Genomic DNA, 13035 nt, shown 5'->3' on the forward strand with positions numbered 1-13035 from the left:
AATGTGTAAAACTGTTAAAGTAATTTTGAGATAATGTGCTTTATGTAAGTAATCTACTAGGTCTACTAGGTCTTCTAAATTAATATTTGCACATTTTTGCACATTTTTAGCTCACACGCCATGTACAGTACACTGCAATACAACCAAAACAAAATTTTACTGTACTAATTTTGTTGTGACCTCAGTCTGGTAGCTAAAGCGGTTCACTCAAAGTAGATCAAATGCCAACCAGTGGGGGCATGATAATAGAATGAGTGGCGCTCCTGCTACTGTTGCCTTTATCCTGGCTCACGTTACAAACACAAAATAGCCTAGCATGACCCAATGAAAAGCGGTAGCTCTGTTCAGTCTTTTCTGTCAGGTGCCAGTTTAACCTCATGCTGTAAAGTAATCCGCTCCATGCCGAGTCACTTACTATGCATCATCCCTTTGAGCTGGGGGTTGAAATGCTGTAGATGACAACTGGATGAAAATGTCACCGCAGTAAATTAGGCCACATAACTGTAGGGAAACTTTAATTTTAATGGGGTTGGTGCTTTTTTTGTTGAGAAATTGAAGTAGGATTTTGTTTGCTTTAACTCAACATGCTTTTTCTCCCCCAGAGCCCCCAGTGACAATTTTCAGAAAACTGGAGGACCAGAAATTCCCTGAGGGGGCAATAGCCTCTATTGAGTGTGAGCTGTCAAGACACAATGTCAACGTGAAATGGATGAAGGCAAGTGTTTTTTTTTTTCTATGTAACCAACAACATGTATGATTTTTTACAAAAATCTAGAGCCAAAACAAGAAATAAAGGGTTATGTTTTATGAAGTTATCATATAAATGTTCAAAAAAAAAATACATATCACACGCACTAAATAAACATAGATGCACTTCAAAGTACAAACTTAGACATCCTCTGAACAGACAAAATCTCTGTGAGCAAAGCATTGCAATAATACTTGAATACATCCCAATAGTCATTCCAATAATAACCACAAATTTTTAAAAAAATCTGCTCAGTTGTCTTTAGTCAACTTTGTATTGATCAATGTGGAACAATGCATCACATACAGTTTGAGCTGTTTGGAAAGGATTAACTGCACTTGAAATAAAATGTTAATGTGTTTTGGTTTTGATTTTTTCCTTTTCAGAATGGGGTTGAGTTGAAGCCAGGCAAGGACTTGCGCATTTATGCAATGGGACGGAAGCGTTTTCTTCAGATCATGAAATGTGATGTCAGTGATTCTGGCACGTACACCTGTGATGCTGGAGATGTGACTACATCCTGCACTGTGGAGGTCTATGGTAAAGTCTGCTGTCTAAATACTATAATTTAAAAACAAGGGCGTCTAGTTTTACAGTAGTGTGATACGGTGAGATGGGCTGTGTGCCCTGCATGGAAAATGTATGCAGGTGTGCAGGTGGGAATTACTATCAGCAAGTACTGACACACTGAAAAAATTTGGAGCCCAGACTGGGAGCCAGACCCAAACCATAAGAGTTAATATCATTATCAGTCATTTACTGCATTGAAACTAAAGGCCATTGAGGTGTAAGCTCAGTAAGCTACACAAGCTTTATGTTACGGTTCTTTTACACCACTTTGTATCAGTAATTTGTCAAGAATTTAAGTGAGCAGTTATAATCAGCATGTACGGTACGAGTTATACAACCTTACCAACAATGTAGCGGGTCATTGCTCTGATATTAGAACTTTGACCAAAATGTTGGTCCTTATCCAAAATGGACCCATGGTGAACCTACCCAAACCTGACATGCTGATATGATGGGGACCCCAACACAACCAGACCTGACCCAAATAGACCCAATGATAATTAGACCCAATCCAAAATGCAGTGGACCCAAACAGAACCAGGATAGAGATGAAACACCAACACAGCAGCAGCGTGATGTACTATCACTTAACAAGCAGACTCAATCGAATAGAGCAGCAGTATAAATAGAAATAATTGAAACACCTGTTTTCACCTCCCATAACAGCAATAAAACATTCTATTGCTGGCCAAGAGATAAACAGAACATAATCATTTTCCAACCAATTTAATAGCCTAGCACATTTCAACAACAAGGGAATTCAAAGTGCTTTAAGCATTAAGACAAAGTGCAAAAGAAACACATAAAACAGCATTTAAATGCAATTAAAATAGTTATTAAAGAGTTAAGAGAGTAGAAAATAAAAATAAGCTAAAACAGAATAAAAGTTACAGTGCAAGTAATAAATCAAAAGCCTCAAATGTGATTTAAAAAAGGCAGTGGCAAACAGAAAAGTCTTCAGCCTTGATGTAAAAGGACTGAGAGTTGCAGCAGACCTGCAGGTTTCTGGGAGTTTGTTCCAGGTATATCGAGCATAAAAACTGAACTCTGCTTCTCCATGTTTAGTTTCAACTCCAGGAACAGAAAGCAGACCTGTCCCAGATGATCTGAGAGGTCTGGATGGTTCATAACGTAGCAGCAGATCGTAAATGTATTTTGGCCCTAAACCATCCAGTGCTTTATAAACCAACAGCAATATTTTGAAATCTTCTCTAACAGACTGTCCTCTTAGTGAGGACTCGAGCAGCAGCGTTCTAAAGCTGTCTGAGCGATTTTTCAGGGAGACATGTGAAGACACCGTTACAGTAGTCGACTCTACTGAAGATAAATGCAACAAGTTTTTCCAAATCCTGCTGAGACATAAGTCCTTTAATCCTTGACATATTCTTTAGGTGATAGTAGGCTGACTTTGTAATTGTCTTAATGTGGCTGTTGAAATTCAGGTCTGAGTCCATGACTACAGCAAGATTTCTGGCTTTTGGTCCACTCTGGTAATCAGGACACATTGACACACAGACCTGAGACCTGTGGCAGTAAAACGAGACCCTACCTGACCCAGTTAGACTGAATAATTTAGACTCGGTCCGACTTGGGTTGACTTGTGAAGACCTCTACTCGACAATAAGCTAAATCTACTCAAATGCACATTTGTTTAATGGCAAACTAACACTTAAATGCTTTGGAAAAACTCTCAAAACAGGTTAATCAATGATACCAAAAAATTACCTAAAAAACCCTGCACAGCCTGCACTACTCAGTTCTGCTGACACATACAGTCGTCTAGGTTGACACTGCAATTATAAATCAGTGCTATGGTAAAAGGAAAATATCAAAAGAATGAATTTGGGTGCCACCTGATACTCTAGATTTGGACTTAATGTGTAGCAATATCTACATCAACTTTGGTAGAGGCAGCAGGAAAATCGGGGTGCACACCTTTATCACAGTTTGACATGTCATAGCAGGAAAAACACAGGTGTAATTAATAAAATAAATAATGAATGTATTCAGTTTAACCTGGCTTTACTTGTATTGTGCATGATGGCACACTGAACTAGTTAATATTAGTTCCACCTTTCACTCCTGACAAGTCAAAATGTCTGCTATGAAATGATGTAAATGATATCAAAGGAAAAAAAGGTGAAATAGTTTTAGGCTTTGGTGAACCACTGTTATCATTTGTTAACAGCATAATGTAAGCACTGTGAGCATAAATCTGAGTGTGGGAGACATGTTTGTCTAGTAAGTCAAACAGTCAACACATGATTAATGTAATTCCATGGCAGTGTGTACAGTAGTAGTTAGTGAATGTCAGGTACAGTAGGATAAATTAGAGCAACAAGACCGTAAACAACAGAAAAAGAAAAAAGCACTTACCACACACACACAATGCCAGCGCTGTCATCTTTCTTAGCTGCTATGACTTGCCGTTCTGCTTCTCTTTTTTCCTGCCCTTAACCTTATTTCAAGTCCATACAATCGAAGAAGAAGAGCAGAATTCATTGTCGACTAAGCCACAATATGAATGGAATAAAAAATAAGCTTAGTCACACAGGTGATTTCACTTGTGGCTGATTAGACTTCTAAACTACTCAAAATTGAGTGTGTGTGTATAAAATAAACTTGATTGACGTCACTCTCTCTCTCTAGTTAGCTTTGTTGCACCTTTTAGGGTGGGACTAATTACACTTTCATCGCTCTTATTGGTTCCCAGCTGAACTCCACACAACTTCAACCTGAGCAGAGTTAATTAGTCAGTGATTGAAAACACAAGCTGCAAGCTTTTTAATGTAAATCTTACAGTCATGCTGCGTATTTTCTTTCTGATACAAGTTCATTTGAATACTTTTTTAAGAATACTTTTCAAAACTGCACTAAGGTGTGCAGGAAATTGAATAATGTAGATTTAATATTTATATATTTACTTTATATCAATATATGTACTTTTACAAAACACATAATGACAAATTAAATGTGCTTGAATAGGAATTAATTACAAGAATATTTATTTAAACGAAAGTTGCTCCCCCAACACATATATATCAAAAAGTTTTTTTTCTCTACCTGGTTTGTTTCCAGGTTGTTTCCAGGTTGTTTCCAGGTTGTACACATGCACACATTTGTTCCCATCCTATAGACCACCGACATGATTTTATACTCAAAATTGACTTTTCTAGGGCCTGACAAAGTTTAGGAACATAATAAATCAACATGATTTATAAGATATTACTAGCAAGAACATAGACTGTTGTTGGTCTGTTATTAGCAACAGTATTAAGCAGTATTTGATATGAATATGAATATGAATATCACTGTGAGGATAATCGTTTTATGGACGAAAAACGTAGTTCTTTGTTAGTGTTAGTTCCTTTAGTAATACTACATGATGCTGTCGAGGATGATCCAGGCTCCAATGTAGCCTTGTAATGTTGCACAAGACTGCCATCTGCCTGTGACTCACAGAATAGAGTTCATGATGCCACAATATAACATAACTTGGCCTGATACATTTTGCATTTTAATGTTTTATGCTGTTTTTCTTTTTTAATGTTTTAATGCATTATGTAAAGCCTTTTGAATTGCCCTTGTGTATGAAATATGCTTTACAAATTTCCTTGCCTTTCTTTGATACAACACACAAACCTCTGTGCAAAAACAATACTACACAATCTGTGCATCTTACTGTTCTAACAAAAAAGAAGCTTTGAGATTGCCATGGATGTTATTGTTTTCTCTTCCCCATTTCCACTTTGATATTGTTCAGAGATGCCCGTTGTAATCTTAAAGGACAGGTTCACAATTTTTCAAGTCCGTCTTAAAACAACAGTCAGATGTCCATATGAACAGTGAAAGAGGTTTTCCTCACTGTAATCATTCCTCCTGTTCATACTGGCTATTAGATGATCCCCTTCAAATGTGCTTTAAGTGTAAGTGACGAAAATCCACAGTGTGTCCAAGCAGACATTTTGTACAAAAATGCATTTAAAAGTTGATCTGAAGCTTATATGAGGCTTCAGCAGTCTGAATTAGTCATATTGTGTGGGTATCTGCCACATTTACAGTCTTTTTAGCATCAAATTCCCTCTTTGTGTTTCATCGGACAGTGTTTCCCTGTTAAGCTGCAGTGGAAGTATAGTAACAAAAAGAGGGATGTTGGCACTAAAAAGACTGTAACGTTGAAAGATATCTACTTGATTTGACTAATTTGGACGACTGAAGCTTCATATTAGCTTCAGATAAACTTTTAAATATATTTTTGCACAGAAGGAGGCCTGTGGATTTTGACCCCCATCACTTCTATTGTAAGTGCATTATGAAGGGATCTTCTGAGGGCCAGTATGAATAGAAAGAATGATTACAGCAAGAAATGTTTCAATGTTCATTTGGACACTTGATCGACTTCAAAAATTGTGAACTGCTCCTTTAAGCTTCCATTAACATTATGTAATTCTGTTGGCAGAACGTGAACTGCTGATCGTGCAGGGCCTCGAGGACCTGGCTATCCAGGAAGATCAGAATGCAGTGTTTGTTTGTGAGATCTCAGTGGAGGACGTGCCAGGAGAATGGTACAAAAACGGAGAGAAGATACAACCCACCAGTACCATCAAGATCCGCCAGGAAGGTCAGCTTCAAAATCAAAAGCACTTAATTTAGTCCTGCATGTCTCCGCTGATGATATTATTCTCATGAACAAATTAGTCTTTCACTGCAATTTTGTTCTTCTTTCAGGGACCAAACATTTTCTCCTTATGTGCAACGTGCGAGCAGAGGACTCTGGAGAAATCAAGTTTGTTGCCAGACATGTTGAATCGGTCACCTACCTGGAGGTGGAAGGTATGATAATAAAAATATATAACAAGGTGTTTCAAATTCAATATATATTTTTCTACATGAATGATAATACTTGTTTTATTAAATATTTATTGATTCAATATTTAGATATATATATATATTAGGATTGATTTGTGTTGTACTCCTGTGTTGTCTAATTTACAGTGTCACATAAGCCTCAAAACACATTTTCTCATTTTGTTCAGCAACATAAACTTAATAGTGAATTTTGATAACAACTTACAGTTTATTTTAATTTTGTCTGTCATCCAATTATATTCATCCAGGAATCTAAACTTCATCCTTTTTCAGAGCTTCCTGTCAGCATTGTGAAACCTCTGCAGGATAAGACCGCCCTTGAGAAGAGCCGTGTGATCTTAGACTGCACAGTGTCCAACCCCAGATGTAGCATCCGCTGGTACAAAGGCAGCAACGTCATCCTGCCCTCAGAGCGCTTTGAGATCTGCAGCGAGGGCGGTTATCGCAAACTAATCATCCAGCAGGTGGTGCTAGAGGATGAGGGCACATACAGTGTGCAGGTTGGAGAGTATTCATGCTCTGCTAAGCTGACAGTGGAGGGTAAGAGAATTCATGGTTAATTAACAGCACTGAGTAGTTTACAGGCAAAGTCATTTCCCATCTGTTTATTTGTAAGCCTATTTTAAAATTTAATGTGATCAATGTAATACAATACAGCAAAATTTCAATATATTGCACCCCTTTATACACTACTGCTCTTGTTATTGTATGCATATGTTATTGATAGTCCAATACCAAATACAAGTGATAGTAACAAAAGGGGGCTTGTCATAACCCAAAAATAACCCAAAAACGCTTCTTTATTCCCCACTATCACATCAAATGTGAGAGTGGTATAAAATAACCATGGCAACAATACTGAGGCTATGGTAGTGCAACTGAGGGAGTTGAGGACCTCAAGAGTAAACTCATAGCTCCATCTACTGGCAAAGCAAAGTTAACATACATATTTTGTCCACATGATTTACACACAAGTTTCCATCATTTTTCACACTCCTATTTTCCTCTCACTCTTGCCCATTTGAAGTTTAAACTGGTCATTTGCAACATATTTGATTTTTTCTTATAATTCCATAATTAATCTCTTAAAAGATTAAGACTTCTGTTAAAAGTTGTCAGTCCTTCACAGAGAGCAGCGGTTGTGATCTGATTTAATTCACTTGCAATAGATTCCAATGGCATGCCTGATTAATTAAGCCTTTCAACACAACTTGTGTCATACTAATATATTGTAGAAAAACCGAAGAATCTGAAACTCACATGTAAAATCATATGATTCCTGAGTAGCCCAATCTGTCATTAAAAATAACAATGGGCCTTTTTGACAGAAGACATTTTGACATGTCACAGCAGGAAAAGCACAGGTGTAAATAATAAACCTAATGATGACTGTATTCCCTTCAGTTTCAGGGTCCTAGTATTGTGCATGCTGGCTCACTGTTACACTGTCATGACTTATTGGGAAACTTGAATAGAAGGTACACATCGTTAATATTATTAGCAGTACTATTAAGCCAGTTTTCCACTACAGAAACTTAAAGTCCCCATCCACTCAAAAGTTTGCTTTTCTTCTTGTTCCTGCAGTTGAGTGTTTGAGTTTCACTGTGCAGAATGATGTATGTGCAGAGTTTGACACTAGAAGGCTGTTTTCACATTCATCTACTGAAAGTGGAAAGTTTCTCTGTGCTTATTGAAAATCCAAATTTAAAGGATGGGCCTGTAACATGATTTGTGACATCACAAATAGTTTGGAAGCTAATCCTGGTCCAATATTCAACTTAGACACGTGTGATGTGGAAACTTGAAGCCTCCAGTGCACAGACACTGAGAATAGACGGGTCAGTAAAGTAGGAAGTATCTTGTGTCCAGCAGTTAAACTGAAATTAAATATATTTGCATATTCAAAGATTTAATGAGGGAGTATGAGCAGATGTCATTTTAAGAATTTCTAACAAGGTATTTGAAAATTTTTGTGCAAAAACTGTATCAGACACAAATTATCATTCAAAGTAGAGTATTTTGTATACATCTTTAAATGACCAGTATGTAGGATTTAGTGGCATCTAGTGGTGAGGTTGCAGATTGAAACCAACTGAATACTCCACCCTTCACCCTCCCCTCCCAAGTGTGTAGGAGAATGTACAATGGCTGCAAAACTTGTGAAAAATGTGAAAGGCCCTCTCTAGAGGCAATGTTTGGTTTGTCTGTCCTGGGCTACTGTAGAAACATGGTGATATAACATTGCAGCCTCCATGGAAACGAGATCTGCCTCCTATGTAGATATAAAGGACTCATTATAAGGTAACAAAAACACAACGATTCTTATTTTCAAGTGATTATACACCAATTAAAACATACTTATGAATATTATATTCCATTTCCATTATAGTCTGTTCTGCTAGATGCCACTAAATTCTACACACTGCACCTTTAAAACATGTCTGGAGGGGATCTTTAAAGACCCGTAGCTCCCCATACCCTAAACCCACTAACTTAAAGGGATAAATTGCTTGGTACTGTGTTGCTTTTCTGTGAAGGATCCGGTGTACATCTTTTTTGACCAAAACAAATTCTATTTCATTACAATCCAATCTAAAACCCAAAAGTTAAACATTGTAAATTGAAATCACTATCCCGTCTTGTGAAAAACAAAGAGAAAGGACAATGACAATAAGAGGAAGTAAATAAATAAAGTAAACAAAGATTAAGATCTAAATGTTTTCAAAAATGTAACAATTACAACAATTAATTGTGCATAATCTTTTAGAAAAGCAACATTTGTGAATTATGAAAAAAATCCCATTATAACCATTACATTTACAACTAGAAGAGTGCACTCAGTAGAGTGCAGATCTTGGCCAGGTGTGCACAATCCAGATGGTGACAAAGATAACAAAAACAGGGATTTATTCATGTTGTATCATGCCCAACTTTAGAGAATCATAACATATCAGGTATGGAATTAATCTGCAGATGCTCCAGTTCAAGATGAGACCAAACATTTCCATGGATGTCAGTTTTTTAACCATGACAAAGGCCAATATGTGGCCTGCAACAGATTTGTTTTTAGCCTAGCTGTTTGTTGGAAATACCTTTTACTATGTCATACCGCATATCATAGAATGGCGAGGACTATTGAAAAGACAAAAGTCTAAGCTTTATGATAGGCCCATTAGGAATCTTATCAATATTTATTTGAATTCACAACAACTCTCAAAATTTGGCACTGATTGATCTAACCTGGCAACAAGGCATGATTGGTTGTCCCGAGTGGTAACAAGATTCCAAACTGAAGCAGTTATTGATCACTCACAGTCCCTACTGACTGGTTAAGAGGAGTGAGGAGTCAGCAGTCAATGGCGGTATAAAATAGGTTTTTCAAAAATTGTGAATCACTGAGAGGTCCTTGAGCATACAGTCATAAATGCACACAAAAAATATTAGGGTGATGGGTCCAGTGATATAAGAGATTAACTGCAGACAGAACACATGTACACTCAATCTTGGGGTCGTTGCATTTACAACCCAGGACAGTGGGTACAAGCTCAGTTATGGGTTGGTAAGTTCCTGTTGTGGAAAAGACCTATTATTGTGCTTTTCCTACTGTGACAAGTCAAAATGTCCTGTACTTATGTGCATATGATTGTATATTATTGGGTGAGATGTGTAAATAAAGGGGGTAAATGATGGGCAAAAACAGACTCACAGTTAAAGAATTTATGCAGGAAAGATCTACCATTCACCACTTGAAATATAAAGCTTTGTGTAATTGGATAAGAGCTAACTAAAAGACTCTGACTACTCCTTTTCTAACCAGTAGATGTCAGGTTTCACAAAGATTTCTGATTGGGGGGTTGTTATTATTAAGAATTACATCTAAAAAAATGCTAAGACCAAAAAACCCTGCTTTTCCTCTCTTTTGTGCACCAACTCAGCCCAGTCTTTGTTGATGGTCAGAGATCTGAAAGATGTGGAGGTCGTAGCCCCCGACGAAGCCTGCTTTGAATGTGAGGTGTCAGTCCCTGTCCTCAAATCCCCCGTGTGGAGCCTGAAGGGGGAGCCCTTGCAGCCGAGCTCTCGTGTGCTCCTGGAAAAGATGGGAACCGTCCACAGGCTGACCCTCAGGCAAACCTCCCCAGACATGAGTGGGGTGGTGGAGTTCACTTCTGGAAAAGCCAAGAGTACAGCTCAGCTCCGGGTGCTGAGTAAATAATTGAAGGTACTTTTGTGGTGTTTTTTTTATTTTTTTTATTGTCAATTTCCAGAAAGGTTTAACTGACAGCAAATAATTCATGTGTCATATGTCAAATTAATTTATTGAGTTTTTAATAAATAAGCTAAAGAAATACTTTCATTACCATGCATCTAATATTTAAAAAATTACAACAGCATACAATTTACAGGGTACACATTTTTTCAAGTCTGTCTTAAAGCAACAGTCAGGTGCCCAAATGAACATTTAAATATGTTTTTCCTGCCATAATCATTCCTCCTGTTCATACTGACCATTAGAGGATCCCCTCATAATATACTTACAATGTAAGTCGTGAGGGCCAAAATCCACAAGCCTTCTGTGGAAAACTGTATTTAAAAGTCTTAACTCAGACTGCTGAAGCCTCATATAAGTTTCAAATAAACTTTTAAATGCATTTTTGCACAAAATAACTGTGTGGACACACTGCAGATTTCACTTACATTGAAAGTGAATTTGAAGGGGATCTTTTAATAGCCAGTATAAGCAGGAGGAATGATTGCAGCAAGAAAAACAGTGTTCATTTGGGCACCTGACTGTTGTTTTAAGACAGACTTGAAAAACTGTGAACCTGTCCTTTAATAACACCATACTATTTTTATAGTAATTGCCTGAAGTTGAGGTTTGTCCTTGGACATGCCATTGTTAGAGGAGTATTAGTTGCCATCAGTGGTCTCAGTGAATTTAACTGACCAGTTAGTGAACTGCTTCGATGTATAAACCAGTGATGTCATTCAAATATTAACCACTAGATGGTGATAAAAAGTCTCATATGCTCCTGAAGAAATGTCACATGTACAGTAGGTGAAAAGATGCAATCTCAAATAATGAAAGAAAACAGTGTTTTAATGTACTAATTTTTATTTATATGTTAAACTATGTATATAATGTTTGTATTTGTTAAACTAAAAAAACATATTTGCATTAGAATCACCACAAAAAAATAACATGAACCCTTCAGACTGATCCTGAATTGTTTTGTTGGCGTGATCAAGTGTGCTGCATGACTTGGCGCTGCACATGCAGCACGCAGCAATAAATACAGTAAATGTTTTGGCTTTGAGAGTGCTGCATTCTGTCAATAATACAGGGGGTTTATGGCTTTGCTCTATTTTCTCATATGTAGGTCAAGCAGAACACATACCCACACAACCTTCTAGAGCAAGAGAGTAAACTATTTTTAGTTTTATTATGTTGGCTTTAAACGAAAGAGTATTATGTTTAATCATCTGGCTTATGTTGTGAACCTGTTGTAAATTCACTCTTAAACTGAGGGCAACATCCAGCACAACCAGACTCATCCAGACTCAGATAATAAAATTAAAATAAATTAAAATGGTCAGCAACTTTATTAGGGGTCTGATACATGAGCCATGGAGTAAACAATATGAATGCTAGTGATGGGTGAAAATACTGGATTTGCTCAGAATATGATGTCAATTTTAGGGTTATAATTTGTTGATTTGGTTTCAGGTCTTTGGTCTAAAATCCATTTCAGAGTGGTCACAAGAATTCTTACATGGTTCTTACACAGTGGTTTGCAAAAGTGAGCATCTGCAGGAATTTATTTGGAAGATTTTATCTGCTTTGCAACCGCTTTGGTAAAATGGAAGATTAGAGCAGCGGTTCCCAGTGAGGGGATGAATCTGAGAAGGGTCACAAGATAATTAAATGTGTAAGAAAGAAAAATAGGTCACAAATGGGTTACAAGCCAAAAAGATGGGAAATACTGGCTTAGAGTAAAATAGTTCTGTTTTAATGGAATTGATTTGCAACTATAGTAAAAGCAGGTAACTGTGTAATGGATGAGTTACAGAAGACAAGTTTACATTTTGACAGAAGGTCAAACTTGTTGCCTGATGTTCTCTCATCCTAAGTCTAATTCTCTCTATGCTCAAATTTCACAGGTGATCCGTGAGTAACATCGTCTGTCATCACCTAACAGACATGGATTACTTATTATATTGATGTTTTCATGTTGTAACATTAACAGTGCTTATATATTTACATGCAGTATGTCTGTAAAAGTGGTTAAAACAGGGTTGAGATGGATTTTAATGTAATGCAATTATTTCAGGGGGTGGATTTTCTTCTAGTTACTTGCCTTTGAGAAACAAAATTTCTGTTAATATAGAATTTGTTATATTCAGTGTGTGAAGAAATTTCAAAACGGTTCCTTTAAAGTATCACAGATAGCCGTTGGGATGTAAATAATGTCCTGTGTGAAAGTTTTTTGACTGTTGCTATAATGGGAATGTTTAGCTGAATCTGTATTTGTGATAATAAATATCTTATTTGAACACTGTAAGGGTCAAAGGACTTTGTTAGTGGTAAAAACTGGTTTGATTCACACTTAAGGCAGTCTGAGTTCCTCAAAAAAACTTAAAAACACTTTCAGCTCCAGATGCCATTTTGGTCCTTTGTGGGTTTTTAGTTCAGCCTGAAAGTAAACAGCTCATGCTGGTTTTGTCTGTTAGGTGTAGTTTAAGAATGAATGAAAGCAGAAACCAGAGCTATCTTACAGATTACATATGTACTTGTGCAGACTTTTATGCAAATATAATCTGATTCGCACTCATCATATTACCCCATATAT

General features: G+C 37.0%; 1 protein-coding gene across 16 annotated transcripts in view; it reads left to right on the top strand.

Moving 5' to 3' along the window:
• obsl1b (obscurin like cytoskeletal adaptor 1b) overlaps positions 1–12585 on the top strand; it is a 39002-nt gene extending 26417 nt beyond the window's left edge. For all 16 annotated transcript variants that reach the window (XM_067603057.1, XM_067603061.1, XM_067603063.1 and 13 more), the window contains 7 exons: positions 603–715; positions 1135–1288; positions 5778–5939; positions 6047–6151; positions 6461–6727; positions 10123–10406; positions 12347–12585. In XM_067603057.1, coding sequence (XP_067459158.1) covers positions 603–715; positions 1135–1288; positions 5778–5939; positions 6047–6151; positions 6461–6727; positions 10123–10400 — 1079 coding nt within the window. In that variant the 3' untranslated portion in view covers positions 10401–10406; positions 12347–12585. The remainder of the gene's footprint in view (positions 1–602; positions 716–1134; positions 1289–5777; positions 5940–6046; positions 6152–6460; positions 6728–10122; positions 10407–12346) is intronic.
• Positions 12586–13035: the final 450 nt, after the last annotated feature.

Source organism: Thunnus thynnus, chromosome 11, assembly GCF_963924715.1.
Source record: "Thunnus thynnus chromosome 11, fThuThy2.1, whole genome shotgun sequence".
Taxonomy (NCBI): Eukaryota; Metazoa; Chordata; class Actinopteri; order Scombriformes; family Scombridae; genus Thunnus; species Thunnus thynnus.